Below are 23,832 nucleotides of genomic sequence, written 5' to 3'. Positions count from 1 at the left end.
CCTGTGTGAACTGCCAAGTACTGTATGTACATGAAAGTGGTACCATCATTTACAGCTGTATTAGTATTTATTACCGGGTTGTTTTTAGAAAGCAAAGCATGATTATATGTCCAAGACTCCAAATCTGAGTCTAATCACGTTTCTAAATCTGTGAATAGTTCTGGGTTGAAAACATGAGCCTGTGTTTGGTGTCTATCAGTACAGCTTGTATCAGTTAATTACTTGATTTAAGTGACCTGTACTGCGATGCATCAACAGTTCATGATAAAAAGTTCCACAAAATCAAAAAGGAAACATTTCTAAAACATCCAGTTTATTGTAAATATCTTAACAAAAGATACGATAAGTCATGACAACAAGAGAAAGTTCATTCATGACCTGAAAACAGTAGTTGGGCAAAATAAAATAAAATAAAATAAAATAAATAAATAAATAACTCTCAACACATCATTAACGTCATTAATAAAGTGAAAATAAGTTATTTTTGCCTTTTGTTCTTCAGTCATTAAACTTTGTTCCAACCTGTCGTTGAGACTTGAAGGTGTGCATGAACTCTGTCAAAATAAAAGCTCATGAATTCATTCTTAAATCCTGATTCCTTTCGGTCGGTCTCCTCACTGTGACTCCATCAAACATCAGCACACACTCAGCCGCCGCTCGTTTAATGTTCTTCGTTTCAGTCTGTTTCTCCTTCTCCGTCTGAGGCTCATGAGGCCTTCACCTCACTTCTCTCTCTTTTCTTACAGTAAACACAGTTGAGAGGAAACTCTCGCTTTCTCTCTGGTTTTCTGTGAAACTGTCACCTGTTTGACCCTTGACCCTTGATCCTTGTGTTGTGGCTCAGGTCTCAGTCCCTCTTCAGACGTTTTGTTTGTCTCTCTGTCTTTAATTCCTCTGCTCCTCCAGCGTCAGTGTCTGTCCGTCTGGTGACCTGTGCAGCCGTTACCCGGGGTCAGACAGCCGCCGTGGTCAGGTTTAAAAGTCTTCAGTGGTGGGTTTGAGCGTTTCGTGAACAGGCGGAGGGCCCCTCTGCAGATCAGTGCGAACCAGTAGAGCTGCAGGGGCCAGAGCAGAGCGGCCCCCAGGTTACACTGCCATGGGGCCACGAGGGGTACTGAGTACACCGGGATGGAAGCATACCTGGAACACAAACCAAACTAAGTGAGACGTTCATACAGATTTTTGTCAAATCATTAACTGACACCTTTTAATCAGATTACACTCATTTAATTATACTTAATTTATCTTAATTTGTGGGCATCAATTATTGATTTGAGAGGAGCAATTATTATTAATAAAGTAAGAAATAATTCAGTCAGTCAGTCAGACAGATACCTGCTGTAGGCGTAGTACAGGTAAGGGAAGAGTAAGACCCGGCAGCTGAAGAAGCTGAGCAGCATGAGGACTCCGTTCAGCTTGTGCAGCAGAGTGTGCTGCTTCTTATACTGATGACAACAGAGACACAAACAATGGCTGTGAGTTAACGTCAGGATGTCTGAACCACACTGAACATCACACATCAATATGATCTAAAGTCGAAAAAACAGAGATTACTGGTGAAAGGAGACACCTGATGAATTCAGTGCTACACACAGAAGTTCATCAAGTTTTCAAAACCAAATATTTATGAAGGTGATTAATTGGACAAATTCATTGTTGTGACTTTGTTTTAGACCAGATTATGAGGAGACACTGAAACCTGGTCTGGATTTTGGATGTGTGTGTGTGTGTGTGTGCATGTGCGTGAAGAGGTCTGTTTATTTGGCTCACCTGTATCAGGACTTTCCCCAGACAGACGGACGGCGTGCTGAGCTCAGCCAGAAACAAAAGGCCCTGGAAGTAATCACCTTTACCCTGCCTCCACAGCTGGCACGCACGTACACACACACACGCACGCACACACACACACACAGCAGAAAAACATTAAGTTGATATGATGACAAGCTGTGGCGACAACATTGTGTTTTAAAAAGCACCAACAACAACATGTGACACAAGTCAGGTCACGATTCAGGTTCTCACTGGTTTTCAGTTCAACCTGCGACACACTGGGAGCGTGGGCGCAGGTGTTTCCCTGGCAGGAAATGTCCCGTTGCATTAGATCAGCGGCTCTCTCACGTTTTCTGTCGCCCCCTTGTCACAGTTAGAGATATTTCAAATCTTGAGATAAAGTTGAGCAGGAGCAGCTGCAGGTCAGAGGTCACAGACTCTAGTTGTCATTAGAGGAACTGCAGTTTTTAAACGCAGACCAAATCCTCAGAGGAACTGAGGCGGGTTCTCCAAGATGCTGGAACAACCTGCCGCCTGAGTGGTGAACCGAGGAGGACGGGTGCTGGGGGGTCACAGCGAATCCTGATCTGATTTTAATGATTTTAATGATTTATCTTGCAGCTTCATGTTTGAGCCACTGTGTTGAACTTAGAGACCCCCCCCCCCCCCCCTCAGGCTGCAGTGTTCATTACAGACACTCAGAGCTAAAAATGTGATGTTAGTTATGTCACTGTTGCCATAGTTACCAGTGAGGCGGGGAAGCAGAAGGCCACCATGAAGATGTGATGCAGCACCATGAGGACCTCTCTGCGCAGGTAACCCACCACAGCGGCCCCCACCGACCTGACGCCCCCCAGCTCCTCCTCCTCCTCGTGACCTTTGACCTGCAGCTTGTGCCAGTGACACAGGAACATGGCGTAGATGTCGTAAGCAAAGTAGGGCGTGGCGAACAGGATGTAGGAGTTGGTCAGCCAGTGTCTGAGGAGGAAGTGACATCACACATCAGACCGAGGAGACAAACCGGGTAGATGAAGTTTTTATCTATTGTTGACTTCATCAAATGACCACCGTCAGCGTTTACCTGAAATCTGCTATATTTCTATCACTCAGAAAACAGTCAGCCAATCAGAAGAGAGGCTCAGATCCTCTCTTCTGATTGGCTGACTGACCTGTTGTTACTAGAGCTCCAGAGAGAAGCCTGAGAGAGGAGATGTAAAACTACACTGAGATGGTTTTTGGTTCTTAAAACCACAAATATATCTTCTGATGGAGATCAACACTTCAGATAAAACACAGAAGAAGAGTAAAATATGGAGCTTTAATAAAAATGCCACAGTTTACAATAAATACCGCTTTGATTGTAGTTTTGATGAAGAGTCTTTGTCCCACAAACATCAACAGAAAAAAAGTGGACTGTGATGCAGCTGATTTGAAAGCTCCAGCAGCTCCATCAGTATTAATCATCTGTAATATAATCTACAATCATCTGTCAATCAAGGATTATTTTCTTTAACACTGAACGAGTTCTTTTCTCACGCTGACAAACTGAAAGTTGAGCTTTCATGCAGCAGTTACCCAGAGTTCCCTGCTGCATGTTCACTGCGTCTGTGGTGAGATTTGATAAACAAATGTGGCTCCGACGCAAACTCTCCACTTTGACTGGGAAATGAAAGAGCTGACTGAGGGAACCTGGGATTTACTGAAACACCCCACCCCCACCCCTCTGTCATCTGTCTCACACTCCTTCATCTTCATCATTTCATTTCCCATCATGCTCAGCGTGGAGGATTAGTGATCTCTGGGACCGTCTTAGAGACTGAAATAGCTGCTGCTGCTGCCGCTCGGCTCAGGAGGCGAATTAGACTCAGATTGTTAATTAGATTACAGACATGAGGTTTGGTTCACACACACATTCACAAGTCAGCAAAGTAGTGTCAGATTTAGTTTTGGGTCTGACACTGACATCAGTGCATTTCAGCAGAAGCTGCATGAAACAAACGTCCTGGAAGCAGGTGGTTATTTCTGTATTTTTAAATTTACAAAGATTCTCTGTGGCGTTTGAATTAAATGCTAACATGTTGAACAGCTGTAATGTTTTCGATCACAGGTTCTGCAGGTATTTGATCATAAACCAAAGTACTGGACACATCAGGATTACCAAAGTCAGTAGGATTCATTCTCCTGGGATCATGAATGTCTGCACAAAATTTCATCACAATCCCTCCAGCAGTCGTCGAGATATTTCACTGAAAACCACAAACATCAGCTCCATGTTTTGACCTGACGGTGGCTTTGGAAGAAAAGTTAAGAAATCATTCACCTCTGTGAAAAGTAAATTTCTGCATCAAATTTTGTGCCAGTCCATGTGGTGGATGTCGAGTTCTTTCGCTGGAAGCAAAAGGAAAGATCAGGTTTCGTCCTCTGGGAAACACGAAGAAAAGTTCACGTCAGTCCGTCCAGAAGCTGCTGAGATGTTTCCGTCTGGACCGACCGACATTTTCTTGTGTAAAGTCCACGCAGCCGAAAACAAATCAACACAGGACTCGAGTGAAACCTTCTCCTGAGTTTATTGATTTTTATATTTTCCAAACATGTGGAGGCTCAGATGCTCCTCACTCCACCTCAAGCTCATAAAGCTCCTCAAAGGCCTCTGGGTAATAAAGTTCAACGGGGACGTTTTCCTTAAAGTTGACAAGCTGACATTTGGAGATTGAAGGTTTTGACCTGACAACAGTGATTAGTAATCGATCGGCTCCTGGAGCAGAAGCATATTTCACTCATGTCTCTGACCAGCGCTGAGAATTCACACATTAAAGAATACCTTCAAAACAACACAAATATCAATGAAGTTTTGTGAGCAGCTAAAGTGTCTCAGACTTTAGACTTTACTCCACATCAGTGTCTCAAAATGTGGCCCCCTCCCCCTAAAACAACCATTGGACAATATGCAATGACATCTCAGTACGAAGCCCCCCTAAAGGGGCCCCATGTCATTCCCTGGATGATTTAGAAGGACGTCTCATTTTCACATCTAAAACTAATTGAATTAAAATAATGGGTGTAACTATCAGGCCTTATCATGTGGATTATTTACAACGAGACAACACTGAAGTTATTTTGGTGATTTAATTAAGTTTTTATTGGACTTATATTTTGATCACAAGGTTTTTAAGTTGTTTATATTTATATAAATTCTACTAACATGAACATTTGGAAATAAAAAGATACAGTTTTTGTTGGTGTCTGATTATTTATCACATTATTGCAATGAATGCTGATTTGAGGGGCCCCGACCATTTTTTACCTGGGGCCCCAACAGACTCTAGAAACGCCACTGGTTTCATTTTAAAGAGAAGTGGTTCCCTCAAACAGCTGCTCATAGTTTTTATCAAACAGACAGCGGGAAATATAAAACACTTTTGCTGGGGACTATTTTCAGCGGCGGATTAATCCACATTTGGTGCTGTAGTGGCAGCAGGACCGTGTGAGTCGGAGCAAATACAAAGAGACATTAGGTCCTCACCTGTCCTCCATGACGTCCCTGCAGGATGAGACGATGATACACCCGGCTGACGAGGCCATGACGGCCTGGATGGACGACACCAGGCTGAGAGCAGAGACGTGATCGGTTTATTTATTTCATTCATGTCTGATTTCATCCAGGAGAACATGATCAAAGCATCTGTGAAGAATCTGTCCTTGTTTCATCTGAACTTTGACTCAAAAACAGGCTCAAAGCTTCACACTTCAGTCAGTATAAAGTTTAAGATCAGTGTCACTGCTGTTTACCTGGTGACACTTCATAATATTCACTGCATTATTTACCTGCACGAATCAGGAACCAACCAAATATTTATGGCTTTCTACTTGTACCAGAAGGAAAACAAGAGAAACAAACTGGTAACGCTTTATTTTACTGGTCCTGTATTTTATTTCCTGGAAACCTGGAGTTTCCTAGAAAGACAAAACTTAATTTGGACTCTTCATGAATTTGAGCTGCCACATATTATTGATCTGCTTTGTGATCAGTTGATATTGATTTAAAGGTGAAAGTATCAAAGCCTCAGTCCACAGAGAAATGCCCACAGCCTGTATTCAGACACTGAGCCTTAAAACCAGCCGTTCACCTGGACCCACCATCCAACGGTGCAGGATTTGGTTTCTCTGAGTGTTTACCTGAAATCTGCTATATTTTTATTGGATCACTCAGAAAACAGTCAGCCAATCAGAAGAGAGATATCTCTTCATCAACAAACTAAGGAGTTAAGAGGTGAGGTCAGCTCCACTGAGGCTGGACCGACCAGGACAATGGGCGATGACTCAGGGGCCCAAAAAATACTCCACATTCATCTACATGGTTTGATTCATCATATTTTGTGTTGCCAATGATTTTCCTTTCGACTGATTAATTAATCATTTCAGTTGTGGAACGCTGGTTGGTTTCTGGGGAAATAATGAAACAGCCACATAGACTAGGGGCCAGTAAGGGCCCAACAACAAGGTTTGCACCCCTTACTTCTTAAATTAAACTTGTATGACTCAAGAGTCTGTTCACAGTCAAGATATGGAGGCAGGTGTTAAGTTACAGGAGGATGAATTTTAAGTGTTTGGTCAAGACAATGCAGTGTGTGTGTGTGTGTGTGTGTGTGTGTGTTCTTACCGTGTGGAGACGACAGCAGCGTCCCCCTCTCCCCATCCCATCATGTGTCTCAGAGTCAGTTTGGACAGCAGGAAGAGTCCAGGGAAGAAGACGGAGCCGGCAGCGATGAGGTTGAGGGCCCACATGGCTCCTGGATTCACCTCCGCGTTGTGTGTGTGTGTGTGTGTGTTTGTGTGTGTGTATTTGTGTGTATTTCCTCTCTGGATGAGCTGCAGTGTTAAATGAGGGCAGGTTCGTAGGAGCTCAGAGAGGAGGATCAGGAGGGTGGAGCCTCCTGGTGCCACCTGTCAGAGGGGGTGTGGTGATGAGGGATGAGGGACAGACTGCTTGGGGGACTCAGTGAGGACCAGAGACCTGGATCTGGAAGTCTGGCTTCACTGAGCCTGACTTCAGCTGGATGACCTGCATGGAGAAGCTGTTTTCAGCTCAGTTAATTCTGATGTGGGGACATTTCAATCAGGAGGACAGTGGTCGGGTTTCTTTCCTTTTCACTTCTTGGTATTGATCCTATTGACACTTCGCCCCTCCCCTCCACCCTTACTTAGCTGCATGGCCATCTATTCAGACATACTGCTCACAAGAGTATTAAAAAGTTCTTACAGCTCTGAAAGACTCAGGAGCTTCAGAGTCGTACAGACACAGAAGCAAACACTCGTCATCTGAGATGAGTTTTAGAGCGACTGCGTAAAACATCCATGAGTGATGTTGGTTTTAGTCAAGAATAAAGCTGCACTGACTTTGTTGTTGATTGCAGTAACTTTCCACAGTGTGCTTCCTTGTTGACATTCACTCAGTTTTGTATTATTTCTTTATTTTCTACACAGTATTATGAATGCATTAGTTGGCTCTTGATCTGCAGGATATATTTAGGACTGCACATAAATAAAATAAAATAAATTGATGTGAACACTGGCTTTTCTACAACTATGAACATTTTCTCTGCAGGTTTCCACTGAAAACATGTTGAGTAAAGAGCTGACAGAGCAGAGGTTTATTATCCAGTGTCCATTTATTTATTTATCATTCACTACTTTAACTCTAAACATTTTTTTTTAAGAAATTCAAGTATTTGTTGGGAACACAAGTCAAAAAACAAACAAAACTTTTTGCTAAAACAAAGACAAAAACATCTGTTTCAAACATCAGTTTCATATTTAGAATAATAAACACATCAAGTTTCTTTTCATAGAAGAAAACAAGTCTAATCTCTATAGATGACCAGCCGTCCGTCCGTCTGTCTCTGCTCCACCTCAACGTCTAAAAACTGACCCGACACAAGCTTAAAGACTCTAAACACACTCGTCAGCTGATCTCAGAACAGATAAGACCAAACACAGGTCATCTAGTTTAAAACTGTTCCTAACCTGGAAGGATCTCTACTAACACAACAACAGAAAAAAGAAAGAAAAGAAGGAGTCCGGAGGGAAACGTTCGGGTTAACTGGTCCCTAAACGAGTCAATGTGCCTCAAATTAACAATCATCCCTCAAATGGTTCATTTCAGTGCTCAATTCATGCATCATCCCTTAGTTTGTACTGTTGTTTTATACAGAGTTAAAACAGTTGATCAATAATTAATGAGACAATCAAAAAGAAAATGAATCAATTCGTCATTTTAAGTTTCTCTCCAGTTAGAGTGTCTGCAGTTTGACGGCCGACCTCTGGTTGATACCACGGGAAACTGAGTCCTCTGGGGTTTGAACAACGAGCTGTTGGATTAATTATAATCTGATTCATTATTATCTGACATTTTATGGACAAAACGATTCACTGATTAATTGATAATGAAAATGATCATTAATCGCAGACATGGACACAACAATAACGATGCAGGACCCACGAACATGAGAGTGTAATTTAATACTAGATTTTACTGTGTGATGTGAGGAGGGGGTCTGATCAAATACTTCTTTTAAACATTAAGCTGAAACCAGCTCAACATCAGGTGGAACTCAGGATGTGAACCTGGTCTCTGGTGTCAAAGTCCTGAACCATCAACCACCTGAGCTCCTCAGTTTAAACCAACATTGGGGGAGAAACATTGTATGAAAATGTTATTTCCTGGTTTCTATAAATGCCAAGAAAAAAAAAAAACCATCTCAATAATGAAAATAATCAAATCAAAACAAATCTCAAGATAAACTGGTTAGTAAAAGACGAACAGTGGGAGTGTTGAGGCTTAAACACAATGAAGGGAATCAAAGTGTTGATTTGAGGAAATAATAAAATAATCAGAGAAACTGATTTTCATCTCAGCGCACAAAACACACAATAACTGCACTAATAAGTTTATTTCAAGCAGCAACATTTCAATCATATCACAAAACAAAATGTTGCTACTTTAAACAACCATAAATAAACTTAAAATAAACTCACCAGTGCTGACCGTGTGCAGAACTTCATTAGGTTTTTTGGTGTTTTTAGGGAACAGTTATCAGGACGTTCTCCTGCCTCTGGACTCCATAAAAAGTCTAATTAGATCACAACAAACGAAAACAAAACTTCTAATAAAATCACTTCCTAAGATGAATTAAATAAAAATTACCACAAAATGTACGTTTTCGTCATCGTCGACAAACTCAACCATTGCACAGCATTCAAACCCAAATGCTCTCCATGGGATAATAAATATACACATGCAGATATACAAGTCGGTCTCAGTGTTTCCCACAGAGACTCGCTGTGTTCCTGTAGAAGAGGAGCTGAGGTTTCAGGGGTTAAAAATCTGGAAACTGTCAGGGACCAACAAGGACGCTCAGGGGCCCGGCGGCTCTGGGGCCCCGCCTGGTGGAGATTCGGGGCAAATACAACAACCAAAACAAACAAAAAAGAAAAAATCTGAGAACACTTGGACCGCAGCTTTTCAACGTTTCAAACACACGATCCAGGAAGTGAGGAGCCACAGGAACTAAACCAGGAGCTAAAGGTTCCTTCAGCGTCTGAGGTTCCACCACATCTCAAGAGGTTTCAACAAAACAAATCGAGGGTGGATTAAAAATAAACAACAGCCTGGTTAGAAACATCATCTCAGCACATGGCGACAAACTGCTGTGATGTTTGAATGGTGAGCGTCTGCAGCCGGACGTCACTGACCCTTTTCGTAAAGTTCCTGAGATCCTAAAAAAGGTTCCTGGCAAAGTTCCTGCAGTCAAAAAGGGCCAAAAGTCTCGGGGCCGCATGGAACCAGCGATGATTTAAGGACCACACTGATGGTTTTACATGTCGACTGCATGAACTACAGATTGGACGTCATCTCCTTCCCTTCAAGAGTCAGTGTTCATAATTTCACTGCTGCAGATGTTTGCATCATCATCACAGGAGATCTGACACAACAAGGCGTCCTTGAATGCACCACTGTGGAGAACTTTTCCAACAGTTACCAAGACTTCAGTACTTCATGATAAAAACATCACTGTAACTAAATTATAAAAAGGCATCTATGTTGAGTTGCTCCATAGAAAATTAAACAGAAACAAGTTTGACGATCGATTCATTGTTTTGACAAAACTTGTGAAGCTTCAGCTTCTCGACTCTGACCTGTGCTGGTAATAAACTGAAGATCTTTGGGTTCTGACTGTTGGTTGGACAAAACAAGATGTGTGAAGACGCCACTTTGGGCTCTGGGAAAATGTGACGGACATTTTTCAATGATGATGAAAACGATCATTAGTTGCAGCCGTAGTTGACTGATATGCAGGAAGTTTAATTTTCTATCAACTGAAACTAAACTGCTGGAAAAACACACTCAGCATCTGCAGGATGATTCAGTAGTGAAGTCGATGCAATTTGCAGTCAGGCAGCTAAACATGCAAACACCACCAGTTTGGACGTAATCCCAGTTAGACTGAACTACTGGAGGCCCAGGCTGACAGGAAAATATCTGACAACTCATCCACCAGTTTGTGGTGACGGGACAGAATCTCCTCAGATCTCACGTCACAGCGTGAGAGAGTCGACACTCTTCTCACAGTGAAGAATCTGATCCTCCAAACCAGGACCAATACTGGTGCATCCTTATGTGGCTTTATACAATTCATAGTCTACAACAGGACACCTGAGCCTTAAACTGAACAGGAACTAAAACAACAAACCAAAGAAAAAAAAACAAACAAAAAAAAAAAAAACAACAGCAGCATTTCACCGGCGACATCCTTCTCTCAAACCTCACACTGATTCTGAGCTGCGGGGCGAGAGACGAGGAGCGAGCACGAGGTAAATGAAGTCACTGGATCTGGAGGAATGACGGTAAAGATGTGATGGGAGGGTTCAGTTTATACATGTGCACATATCCCACGTGCACCCCGGGGTCCTCAGCCTTCAGTTTGTTTGTTTGTTTCCCAGGGTTTGAGGTAACTGAGACCGAGAGGGGTCACTTCAAACACAAAGGGTGGAGACACACTCTTCAACAAACACTCAATAAATTAAGAGATTAAAAAAAAGAAAAAAAACAAACATTATCGCTGCCACTTCCTCTTCCTCTCTCCACTGGTGGCACAAAAAGTGGAGGCTGAGGAATCAGCAGGACAAAAACACACTGTGGTGAGTTCACACGGCGTTTAGACAACACACGAGACAGAAAAGAGAAGAAGGAGAAAACAAAGCAGCCAAATATCTGCAGGTTTGGCATCTATCTGCTGAACACTATTTCAGACTATTTAAACACTGAGAGACACAATTTCCTGTCATGATTTTCAAAATAAAACAGTTGGCGATCACACAGTCGACTGCGGGGAATGAATTCCTGTTGTCCCAGTTTTCCCTCCTGCTGAATGTGGCCCAGGTTTTATAAGAAGAGGTCAAACAACACTGATCCAGGACCAGCTCACTGTGAGGAGAAGGAGGCGCTAAACAACAACAACAACAACAAAGCTTAAAGTGTGTGTGTGGAGAAACACCTGGGAACTGTGGTTAAAACCTGCTACATCTGTTAAATTGCATTATTACTGCTGCGTCGACGCACGAAGACGCCGAGCGATGAAAACACAGTGAGTGATGTGTTCAAATGCAGTCCAAAAAAAGGAGGAAAACCTTGGCGGTTATTGGTGTCATGTTGTTTGGCAGGCGATGACGTCTTGTTGAGTTGGGAGCTTGTGATTGGCTGATCCGTTTGCAGTTGGCAAGAGAGCACGCTCCAAGCGTTCAGTGTCCCCGGTGTGTTTATCGCTTAGTTAGGTTAAACCATATTGCACAGGGCTGGAATGACTTCAACAAAATCAACTAAGCAACAATTCTACCAAACAATCAAAATCATTATTCCTAACGTCTCTACTAACAAGGTTGGAAAATCCAATGGAGTACCGAGTTCAGTTATTTTCCTCTTTCTTATTCCTCCTCAAGCACTTCAGCAGCATTTTTTTAATTCAGCACCGAAAACGCCTCGAGCATCAGCCGTCTGGGTCGTTAAGAGTTAGTTTTCATATTCAAGAAATTTTGATTTAGAGGGAAAAAATATTTGAGGGTTTTCAGGAGGTGGGTCGGGTTGGGTGTCGTTTCCCCTTTGCATCACGCCAGAAGAACAAAAAACAAACAAACAAAAAAAAAAAAATAGACCCAAACTCTTCGGGATTTTCAGATGCCACAGCCAATGAAATCCTTTCTCAAACTGCTGTCGCTCCTCCAGCCGAAGAGGACGGCCGCTCATCTCTCCTCCTTCCTGGACACCTTGGAGGAATGCCATGCAGTCGACCTGGCGACACAACAAATACATAGTTATTGATGATAAAGTTAACTACATTCACCACCTGGCCGTAGTCTCCCTCCACCACTCAGACTAGTTTTACATTACATCCTGTTTATCCAGAGTCAGATAAAATTTTAACCATTTCTGTGAAATCTTGTGATAATTGCTGTGTGAAGTCTTGAGTAATGGCTAAAAAGTGTTTTGTGAGGTCACTGTGACCTTTGACCCTTGATCACCAAAATGTTAACAGTTCATCTTTGAGTCCAAGTGAATGTTTGTGCCACATTTGACGAGGCTACTGAGATATGGTGTCCAGAGCAGGGGATGGACGGACGGACGACGACGACGACCTGAGAACAACATACCTCTGACTCTCGCTGTCGCCAGCATGAAAATACTCATTGAACATAAAGTGTTTTGCTGGATGTTGATAATTCTGATTCCTGATATTGGCAGGGATAGAAATGTAAATATAGAGAGTGGGCTGAGACTGCGGCTGCACAGGGATTTTTTTCCACCTCCTTAGCCCCGGTCAGACATGAGAGGAGTCACAACAACTTCAATTTGGCTCATTCACTGAATTTCTGAATATATTCTCTTTGAGATTTATTAACCTCAACTTTATCACAGTCGTCTTTATCGGGTGAAAATATGTGTGTTTAATACCTCACTCTGCCGTAGCCTTCATGTTAATGTGACAGTTTAAAGCAGGAATTAATGGCAACATCCTGGAGGCAGTGATGACTTTGTGCTAAAATCTCAGATCATGTGTTTCTGTGTGAAAGTGTAGAAGGAGTCAGACTGAGTGGAAATCTACCTCCACTGTTATTTGCTGTATTCAGAAGAGTATCTGCTGCACAGCAGCTGTCACACTATTAATCTAAACGACACTGTGACAGACAGTTATATTCAGCTTCTGGCACTGATGCACCCGGACGACACGACGATCACGTCATCAGCTGGAGAAAAGGAGCAGAGAGGATTAGACGACGCGTGATTGTTGACGCTCAGAGATAAAACTAAAGTTTGATGTGAAGCTTAAAGGTCCAGCTTTAAATATCTTGGTATCAGTGGTTTATAATGGCTCATTTAAGATTGCCATCGAAACAGGGCTGCAGTGCTGTGTTTGCTGTCATCTGTAAATGTAGGAAATTTGATTTACCTGTAGATATTAGATTAGATCTTTTTGACAGATAAGTAGAACCAGCTTTGTTGTGTTCACGTGACGTCTGGGGTTTTATAAAAGAGGACATGTTGGAAAAACTACAAATTAAATTTGTCATGTAGATCCTAAAAATTAAAATCAGTGACAGCCAGAGCTAATGTGGTTTATGTGCAAGGGAACCACCTCTGGAGGAGGCTGCTATAAGGTAGAGAAACTAAACTACAACTGTTTATTTGATTTGTATAAGTCCGGTGTGTGTGTGTCAGTATGGATATTACAGATATCAGAACTCTTACTCATCAGCTGTGGCTCACACAAAAACCCACGACCGTCAGCTGGTTGTAACTAACTGCTGTCAGTCAGCTGAAACATGTCAGTGTGATCCATAGAGTTCAGGAATTTAAGATATAGAAAGACTAGTTTGGTAACTTCGGGTTGATTAATATCAGAATCTAACAGGTTAGTGGAAGATTTAAAAGGCCTGGAAATAAAACAGAGGATCTGCAGCTTCTAAACACAGTGGAAGCAGCAGAGCATCACTGTGCTGCAGATTAGAGTAAGAAAAGCAGAGAGGGAGGAGACACAATACAGGTGCAGCAACACAATCAGCTTCCCTAGGAAATGACATCCTAATCAGCTGAGAGCACCCCACGCTCACCCCTCCTCCTCCTCACCTGATGAAGGTCTTGAAGGCAGCACTCTGAGGGTTGATGCACAGCGGCACCCGTTTGCCCTGCTGGTGCTCCGTGATGAAGCGATGGATTAACTCTGATGTTGGGAAGGAAAAGAAAAAAAACATCACACAAACAGAAACACACAGAGGCAGGAGCTGAGCTGGACACCAGAACACGTCAAGTTATGAACCAGCAGATGATGAAGCAGCGGCCTGCTGTCATTTACATTTGATTTAATGTGGGTAAACACAGTGGACAGCTGTGTTTAACGTCGCTGAGCTCTGATGAGACACTTCTCCAATCAGAGGCTGCAGATTTATCCACGAGTCCCGCTGGCTTCAGGTACTGCAGGGATTTAATCAACTGAAGGAGAAGCTTTTCAGTGTAACAGTGTAAAGCAAACTAAAACTTTAATGTCTTACACTGATGTAAAACAGTCGCAGTTTGCAGTGATGAGTTAAAATGCTTTGTTTGCTCCACATTGACTCTGTGTGTTAGTCTGAGCTTTGCAATATAAGTAACAGTGACCGTGACACAGTTACATCATCGTACCTTTCCCCTGCCACACTGACAGCAGACTGTTCTCATAGCTGTGGCTGAACGGCCGCTCAGCTACTGGCTCAAAGTCCCGGGTGTAAACTCGCCCGCTGGGAACGGAGTAGCAGCACTGACACATGCAGGTGTGGTAACGCAGGCGCCCTTCGTCCAGGTAAGGGTGGGAGAGGGCGTCGCTGCCGGAAATCCGTTTAGCCTGGAGGAGAGAAAACACTGAGTCACTGAGTGCTTCATGTGCACTCAACATGACTGATCCTGCTCACCAGGGGAGAGTGTGTGTGTGTGTGTATGAATTAAAGCCTGACATATCTTATTCCTCTGTGCCACAGAGCTCCACTGTCCTGCTGCAACAAATACTCACTAGAGAACAAACTGTGGCTTAATCCGCCACTGAAAATAGTCCCCAGCAAACTCAGTATTTATTTGGATGGTTTGAAAATCTGACCAAACACAGAGACACAGTCTGTGTAATAAGTCCTGTGCTGTGTCTATTTCACGTCTGAAAAAGTGACTTCAATCTTATCAGCTCGTGACTTTTACCTCATCACTGACGCGGCTGCTCATGATCAACTCTGACTGTGTTAGTGTGAACCGTCTGAACTCACCGGATCAAAGACCAACATCCGACAGAGCAGGTGCACCGCCTCGTGAGTGGCTCCGTCAGACAGCATGTAGAGCACCGACAGCGACGGCTGAGGACCAAAAACAGAGTTCCTTAAAATCTGCTTCTCTCCTCAACAGTCAGATATAAACACAGTCCTTCAGTAAAATGTTGTCATGGTGATTTTGTTTTTATTTTCTTGTTTGGTGGATTGATTATCAGTCAGATGTGACTGATCCAGGTTAAATACACTGTTTCTTCATCAGTGACATTATAAAACTCCTGGTTTCTGTTGTCAGTTACGTTTATAAAATCACAGCCGAGGACTGACTCAGATTTAGAGCTCTCAGTAGAGCCAGTCTGCCTTCTACCAGACCTCAGAGAAAAACATTTAACTTATAGTAAATAATAATGAGTTCTTCCCCAGGCCAACCACCATCCCTCCACCAAGTTCAGTACAAATCTGTTAAGCAGTTTTTGTGTAATCCTGCTGACAAACCAACACACACGTGAAAACAGAACCTCTACGTTGGGGGTAATGATGGTTTCTGCCCCCTGGTGGACAAATATCAATAAGGCAGCTTTAAGTGTTTATTATCAGAGCCCTTCACACTCCTCAATACCAGTATGGACCAAAAATCAACTAAACATTAGTAGTGGTGAGCACAGTAACACTAACAAGGCTAATAGGGCTAGCAGCGCTAACAGGGCTAACAGAGCTCTGCATGGTTCCCTCTGTCTCTAAGCGATAATTCATCCGTACATATTTGTTCTCTGTTTTTGACTGTTACTCTGACTGTTAGCTTGAGCATTTTTCTTCAGTAGATTGACTTATTTTTTTCTCATTGGTCCATTGTTGTGCCCCCCTAACGCCCCCAAAATCTCAAAGGATTATAAATAATGTTAATAAATAAAACATAAACAGTTTCTTTCCTAAATAAAAACAATTTTTTGAGGTTTCCAGAATTTAAACCAATGTGTTGAAATCATGAGAGACATGCAGGAGAGGAGACGTGTGCAGAATTTAGAGGGTTAAAAAATGCATTTGCTGAACATAAAAACATCATTAAGAATAATGAATGTGATGCATTGATTATGTTGTAAAAGTGAGTTAAACTTGAGCAGAAAACACAGGTTAACATGTTGTTTCTTCTGTGGGAGAATCTGTGAGAACAGAAACTAGATGTTGGAGGTAGAGTCAGCGAGAGCAGACCACGCAGTCACGTACCGGTTTGTGCGGCCCCCTCAGGATGTGGGCTCTGGCTCCTTCACAGGCCGACGCCAGGGCCGACAGAGGGGGAGTTCCCAGCAGGTCTGTGATCAGATCCAACTGGTGCAGAGAAGAAAGAGAAGAGAAACCACGTCAAAGAGCTGAGCTGCTGGATGGGAGCGATCGGGACTGTTATTTAATAAACCAGCCTGTTAAACCTGCTGGAGGTGTAAACCTGCAGCTGACTGACTGACTGACACCACGGATTTCTCCTCAAGGTAAAACCTAAACCAAAATAAACATGATGAAAATAAAATATTACAAATAAATGCAGCCGTTTCTCTGTGTCTCAAACGTCATTGTGCAGTTCAACTCTCTACCTGCAAACAACTAACTACCAACTAACTGAGTTAGTGTTTGTTTGGGGACAAGTGTTTATTTTAACTACAACTGTAATCACTCACATGTAGTCAAACATTATACATGAAAAACAGCTGCACATATGATGAAATACTAACATGCAGCACATAAACAAACTTCAGCTTCACTATAATGTGAAGTTATCAAATAGCCTTTGTTTTCAGCCAAAGCTCAAGAGAAATGAAGCCAATTAATAAAAATACACAAATGTTTGACAAATTAAACTGTAATGAAGAGAACCAACAGCCCTTCATACTTTTATTTTGTTAATATTCTGTATGTCCACCTTTGTTTTTGATGACAGACTCCTGGACACAGATGATACCAGTCTGACTGGAGGAGTTTGTTTCTCTACCCTAGGTTTTCACCTGGGTTCATGTTAGAGGACAAACGTGTCCAGGTCACAGCTTTCACTGTTTTTCTCTTTCAGTCTAATCTTTGCAGTGTGTTTGGGATCTTTGTCGTGTTGGAAAGTTCCTGTCCTGTCAGGCCTCCTGAGACTGGGAGTCATCTTTGGGTACAAACCCACAGTCATAGCTCCATCTATAAATGTCCTCTCCTCAGCCTCACATCAGCCCCCTCCCTCCTCCGGCTCTGACCAAGTCCACATCAAACATTCTGGACTCCATCTGCTCCAAACTCATTTATTTTGGCTTCATCTGATTAAAGAATGAGCTGCCAACATCCACCTGTAGTGCTGTGAGCAGTGGTTTTTCTCTTGGACTCGACCTCACGTCAGTGTCCTTCTCACTGTCTGATCAGACTCTGAAACCAGTTTCCTCCGTTAATCCTTGTTCAAAGTCAGAAGCTCGTACTCGTCTATTTTTCAGCGCAAGGTCGTATAAACAGTGAACTGTGTGTAGCGTCATTTCTCGAGGACAACCACAGCTCCTTCTGTTACTGGTCGTCTGTCGCTTTACACATTCCCAGTGGAGTGTTTTCTAATATGAACGCCATATTTTCACTGTTTACCTCACAACTGTTTTCAGACTATACGTTCGCAAACATTATTTCCAATGTTGATAAAGGTAAAGACAACACAAGCAGTGTCGACTTGATCAACAGAAAATAAATCCAACAAAATTTTGGATTTTTGGTCAATAATTTTTGAAGTGAAAACACCACATGTTCTTCCAGCTTCTGTAATGTGACGATTCGCTGCTTTACATCTTTGTTAACTAAATGTTTCTGGGTTTTTAACAAAACGCCACATTTGATATTTTATAGTGAAAGCAATAAAACAAAAATATAAACTTTTGATCACATATTTCAACCTGTTTCAATCATTTTCCACCAAAAACATCAAACATTCTCTGGTTTTCTCTGTTTTTAATTAAGATGAATTAAATTCGGATTAATTAAATCTGGATTAATTAAATCTGGATAATTGGTTGAATTAAACAAGACACAGAAGAAGCCATTGTCCCTTTGGAGCTGTTCATGGTTCTTTTGAGATAAAACCCTCCAATGATGCTAAAGCGGAAATTATTCTTGTCTAAGGAACCAACAGGTTCAGGTAACAGATGACTGGACAGGTGGATTTTGAAACATCAGGGGTCACAGTCAGGTGAAGCGTCAACTGGTCTCACCTGCTGAATCGGGCTCTGAGCCTGGAAGAGGATCCGTCGTCCCAGCAGCTCCGCGAAGATGCAGCCCACTGACCAGACGTCGATGGCCGAGCCGTAGTGCCGGCAGCCCATCAGCACCTCGGGCGCCCTGTAGTACTGAGTCACCACCTCCTGGGTCATGTGACGTGACGGGTCGGGCTCCTCCACACGTGCCAACCCAAAATCACAAATCTAACCAGAGACAAAATGACGGTGAGCGTTTTTTTTTTGTTTTGGTGCAAACTGAGAGAATAATTATTACTGTGGGCGATTTTACATTTGAGCCAAATACTCAAACTGTGTTTCTTCAGTCATTTACTGCAGGTTTGACACATATTTACTATTTTTCTGAGCAGAACCAACAGCAGTTAAAGACGTGAACTGTGGAAATGCATGCGTTTTTGAGTTTGTTTCATGATATCAAATTTCAAGCAAAATGTTTTTTGTTTGTTTAACTGGTCAGACGTTCTGTGAAGTAAAAGATGCTTGGAGACTGAAATTAAACTCATCTTCAAAAGTCTTTTACAGAGACATGAGGCTCATCACTTCCTGCATCTGGTTTGGACCCAGAGCAGATTGTGCTTTTCGTCCCAGCAACGTCTCTAAGTGGGATTGTTGTTTTTTTCACTTGGACGTGTTTCTGAAAAGCAGAATCAGATGTTTACCTTGAGCAGGCAGTTACTGTTGACCAGCAGGTTTCCAGGTTTGATGTCTCTGTGCAGGATCCCAGCTGAGTGCAGGTACTTCAAACCTGGATGAGACGACAACAATCAGGATCAGGGGTCTCAAACTGTTAAACACCTGCTGGCTGCTCAGATGTATTATGTAAATGAATAATTAAAGACACTCTGATGAAAGAAAATGTTTAACCTCGTTAACGTCCAGATGATGTTTTTATATAATAAAGACATGATGAGTGAAATAATCAGTCAACACCATGACTGAGTGTTTCCACCTCGAACCAATGACAGTCTCATAAAAACAGATTCAGACAGTCAGGGATTCGTACGTCATAGAACCTAAGGAACCAATCCTGTCAACCTTTAGGGACGGGGGGGCGGGGCTAAATACACCTGAAACCTTGTCAGTACAGAGAGCCAGAGTTAGCATTAGCACAACCACTAACACTGTGTCAGCCACTGCCAGTTACAAGCTAACAAACAGTATAAACAAATAAAAGATGCTAACGGTTCTGCTGGTCTCTGATTCTGGTCTCAACAGGCTCCTCATCTGAGTATTTTTCTGTGTTAATATTATAAAGAGTGCAGTGTGGACCTGCTCTATATGAAAAGTGCCCTGACATCACTTCTGCTGTGATTTTGAGGCATAAAACTGATCAACCTGCAGATAACAATACATCAGAACTATCACACATCAGCCTGTTCAGATCCTCTACATGAAACCTCACATCAAGAGACTCTGGATTTGGATCCAGCCTCGGTGTTCATTCACGACAGGCTGTGTCAGTGTTCAAGGAAAAGTCACTTTTTCTGCTCTTCATTTTTCAGCTCTAATAGAAAATAAATGACAAAAAACATCTGTAAAGAAATTAAAATGGAAAAAACAGAAACGAATGTCTGTGACAGATTTGACACTAAATTCAAAACATGAGGAGTTCTGGGGGAAACTGGCTCAAGTAGTCAGACTATTTAAAATCCTGCATTGACCATGTACATGAGAAAACTGGTGCTGCTGTAGACAATTAAACTCACCAAGGACACACTCGACAACACTGTGGAAAAGTGCTACTGTTAAAATAAACAAATTTTAAATTTGGCTCAAAAAATAAAACTACATAAAAAAAAACATGTTGTTCGTCCAAATCTTCATCAGAACAGAAACTGTGTTACATCTCTCCACCTCTCTAATCTCTCTGGCCGAGTTCAGACACGCAGGCTGTGTTAACCATCACTCCTCTCTGCGAGCCGCTCACCTCGGAGGATCTGATAGAGGAAGACCTTGATGTGGTCGGTGGTGAGAGGCTGCGGAGACACGATCACTTTGTGGAGGTCGCTCTGCATCAGCTCTGTTATCACGTAGCTGCGGGGCGGTTTGCTGTCAAGGAAAAAAAGCTGACACACACACACTGACCTCCGCCTACATGAACACGAAGCAGCTCCGAGCACAGGTCTCTTTTTTAGTAAGAGGACACAGTTGCTTAACAACAAGTGTCAATAAAACATTAAAAAGAAAAAGAATCACATCAACTACCCACATTAAATATTCACCAGTGACCGGCCTCACATCAGCAGTGATGAGCTGGATTTAGAGATGAGAGGCTAAATTAAGTGAATAAAAATGAGGACATAAGGGACAATTAATGAAGAGAAACTGGGACAGACGGCGCGAGGACGTAAATGTATGTGATAAGTGAGGAGGTCTGATGGAAAAGGCAGTGAATGGTGATGATATTAACAAATGAAGGCAGGAGTCTGCCTTCTCCTCAGCTGTGTTTTCACATGAACAAGGATACATTTCCTCAAAGCAGTCGATTTGTGGAGGCTGCAAAATATCCAGAGCCGACAACACCTGTTATTTGGACAGAAAAAGACAAACAGAAAAAAGCATTTAGTCTTCGGTCAGTTTTTATAACATCATAAAAACGTCTGATCCCGCCTTCCCGTCTACAACAAACACCACGTTCCCCCTTTGTCCCGTCATTACGTTGTCGTGTTTGAAGAAGCACAGCATCCTCAGCTCCCTGAAGACCCTCTTACAGGAGACCAGGTTCTGGAAGACATTAGGCATCTTCTTCAAAGCCACCTTTCGACCATCGCGGGGATCAGTCACCGACCTGCGGGACGTTAACAATCACACACATTCCTGTTCAGAAGAAGTATTTTCCTGCGAGAGCTCAGGCGAGTTTGGTGACATAGTTTAGCAGACTGGGTCATTTGATTATGAAAACACGCGAAGAGTTCCCTTGACATACTGTAAGATAAACTTCAGCAGAGCACAGGCGGTTCGTCAGTGAGATTATCTGACAGAAATTTACTCCGCAACACTATTAAAACAAAAATGTCAAACATCCTCTTGTTCCAGTGTCTCATGTGTGAGGATTTGATGCTTCACTTTGTCTGATATGATGATGTAATGTGAATATATTTGTGTTTGCCCGTCGTATAAAACAAATCGTTTCTAACACGTCACCTTGGGCTCCGGTTTTCTGGTGATTGAGACAACGATTGGCAGAATATGAAAATGATCATTGGTTGCAGTTCTAAGATGAAGAAATTAAAAGGGAAATTGTTGTAACCGTTTTCACGTGTTTTAGCCCATTTATTACAAAACACATAGGTTTCATTTCATTTTCCAAAGCAAGTTTGAGTTTCCACTCATGTCTGATTTAAGAGAATTTATTTACCCCTTGAGTTTCATTATCAGAGTCAAGTACACGGTCTGCGACCACAGCTGGCCTCGTGTTTTCTTTAGTTTCATGGTAAAAGCACATTCCTGACTGTTTGACCTGCAAAACCTAAAAATGTGACTGCAAGGCCTGTCCTCAACTGGGCTTCTGATGAACTCTAAACCCTGATGATGATGATGATGATGATGATGATGATGATGATGATGATGATGATGCCATCTTGTCCAGTAAAACATTTGTCTCATTTAGCTGCAGACAATCCTCAAATGTGTGATCACTGTTTTTTCTTTTTTAATTTAACACTCAGCTGAAGGTGGACATTGATTAGAAAGAGTTGTACTTTATTTTTCTGGCCAGCACCAGTGCCATTTTGATGAATTAATAAAACATACAAGGAGACACGATGTTCACTGTGATGGATGATCTGTCTCCAGATTCAAATTTCAAAACCCTGCAGAAATGAGGGGGAAGCCTCCAGAGCACCTTCTGGCAGCGGTCAGCAGAAATGCGGGGTCTGAATTATTAATAGTTAAAACATGCAAAACACTGGCCTCAGTGTCGTTTTCTTACCACACTACACCAAATGCGCCATAACCGATGGGGCGATCCGGCTCCATCTCCGCGGGGCTGGGCACCTCGCTGGCCGGGTTGCTGTAGGGCTGAGGCACCGCTGCTCCGCCGCCGGCGCTTCCTCCGAGAGCTGTCGGGTGGCGAGGGGTCCCGGCCGGGGCAGTGGGTCCGGTCAGGCACGGTGTGGCGCTGAGGCCCGTGGAGGGAGCTCCACAGGAGGAGTTGACACAGAAATACTTGTGGCCCAGCTCGGAGCCTGGAAACAAGTCTCCGCAGACGGTCTGCCGGCCCGCGCCGTGAAACGCCATCCTCCCACAGCCGAACCCCGAACAGTCCACTTTGTCTGAGCGGCACCAAGCTGCTGCTGCCCGGCTAGGCGCGGAGGAAACACGGCCGATCACTCAGCATGACCCGTTATTCTCCTGTGTGTGCATACAGGGAAGACCGAGTTACCACCGTAGATGTAAACAACCGAGCTCGGTGCCAAGACGGAGGGGAGCGGGGCTCGGTGATTACCGCTAACGGTGTGAAGCATGCCGGTTGAAACACGGCGAAATACGCACCTCGGTGATGGCGTGAGAGCTACTGACCGAATCACCGGTTCACACACTTTAACCAGCGAGCTGAGTTACCTTTGTGTGCGGCGCTCACCTGGTTAGTGGAGCTACTCGGTGAACAGCGGCCAGCTAAGCTAGCTAGCAGCCATCAGCGACTCCAAAACATGAAAAAAAGGACGTTAAACCCAATAAGCTCATCCTCTCAGCCCGCAGAGTATCTCCCACTAATGCGGGCAAATGCATTAACGTTATTGTCTTTCCTCATAAAATGATTAATTAAAGCCCCTCGCCATTAAAGCTAGCTCTCTTGCTAACCAGCTGTTCCAGCTAACAGGTTAAAGCGCTGGTGTCTGTGACCCACATAATCACCATCGGTCGTTTGCTGTGACCTACATATTTTAGAAAGACAGATCCCCCTGATAAATTAGTACAATCAAAGTACGAACCGAGCGCAGTGAAGCCAAGGATGGCAGGGCACGAAAACAGACTTTAAAAAGCCGAGTTAGACGTCCGTCGCCGGAGCTCCTGCCCCGGCTCCTGGAGCTAGCACCCGGATCGTCAGCTACCAGCTAGCTGGCCATCGCGTTGTGAACCCCGCCGCAGAAGCGTCCCATAAAGGCACTTTATTGTCTTTTCCGGATGGAGTCTCATCCAACAGGCCCTTTAAATTCACCGTTAATGTAGACCAGCTAGATTTCTGGTGGCTTTTACACCGGCGGCTACAGCTAGCGGGCTAGCCTGTGGAGTGGGAGGAGCTGCTGCGCCGGGTGGGGGAGGGTCGAGGGCGCTCCGCTGTAAACAAAGCTAACGGCCGGGAGCTGCGGACCCGCGGACCCGGGGAGGGACAAGCGCTCAGATACAGACTTACATAAAAGCAGCAGCGGCACAGTGTGAAAAAACACGCAGTCTGCATTCACAATGTTTAAGTATTGTCAACAACCAGGACCGGATTAACCTCCTGGGGGCCCCTGGTGGCCCCTGGTGGCCCCCACTTTGC

General features: G+C 43.3%; 2 protein-coding genes across 4 annotated transcripts; both read right to left on the bottom strand.

The window, feature by feature from the left end:
* Positions 1–292: 292 nt before the first annotated feature.
* tlcd3ba (TLC domain containing 3Ba) lies at positions 293–7,267 on the bottom strand. 2 transcript variants are annotated; one of them, XR_011686247.1, is made up of 7 exons: positions 6,431–7,267; positions 5,294–5,377; positions 2,517–2,748; positions 1,771–1,866; positions 1,336–1,445; positions 813–1,140; positions 293–728 (listed from the first exon to the last, which is right to left on the bottom strand). XR_011686247.1 is itself a non-coding variant. In XM_071465380.1 (6 exons), exons 1-6 carry the CDS (start codon positions 6,553–6,555, stop codon positions 909–911), a joined length of 879 nt encoding a protein of 292 aa, XP_071321481.1. In that variant the 5' UTR covers positions 6,556–7,267; the 3' UTR covers positions 293–908. The 2 variants fall into 2 exon arrangements, 1 of the variants encoding a protein (XP_071321481.1); XM_071465380.1 differs by having other exon boundaries at positions 293–1,140.
* A 153-nt stretch (positions 7,268–7,420) lies between these two features.
* On the bottom strand, positions 7,421–23,832 carry nlk1 (nemo-like kinase, type 1). 2 transcript variants are annotated; one of them, XM_071465320.1, is made up of 12 exons: positions 23,282–23,832; positions 22,279–22,700; positions 21,006–21,135; positions 20,815–20,870; positions 20,275–20,381; positions 19,007–19,092; positions 18,324–18,533; positions 16,333–16,434; positions 15,109–15,195; positions 14,501–14,699; positions 13,949–14,042; positions 7,421–12,115 (listed from the first exon to the last, which is right to left on the bottom strand). In XM_071465320.1, exons 2-12 carry the CDS (start codon positions 22,584–22,586, stop codon positions 12,067–12,069), a joined length of 1,428 nt encoding a protein of 475 aa, XP_071321421.1. In that variant the 5' UTR covers positions 22,587–22,700; positions 23,282–23,832; the 3' UTR covers positions 7,421–12,066. The 2 variants fall into 2 exon arrangements, with proteins under 2 accessions (XP_071321421.1, XP_071321412.1); XM_071465311.1 differs by having other exon boundaries at positions 22,279–23,832.

Source organism: Trachinotus anak, unplaced genomic scaffold, assembly GCF_046630095.1.
Source record: "Trachinotus anak isolate AG129_WGS33_773 ecotype Australia unplaced genomic scaffold, CSIRO_AGI_Tana_v1 ptg000003l, whole genome shotgun sequence".
In the NCBI taxonomy this organism is placed as follows: domain Eukaryota; kingdom Metazoa; phylum Chordata; class Actinopteri; order Carangiformes; family Carangidae; genus Trachinotus; species Trachinotus anak.
This window is presented reverse-complemented; position numbering and strand designations above follow the sequence as displayed.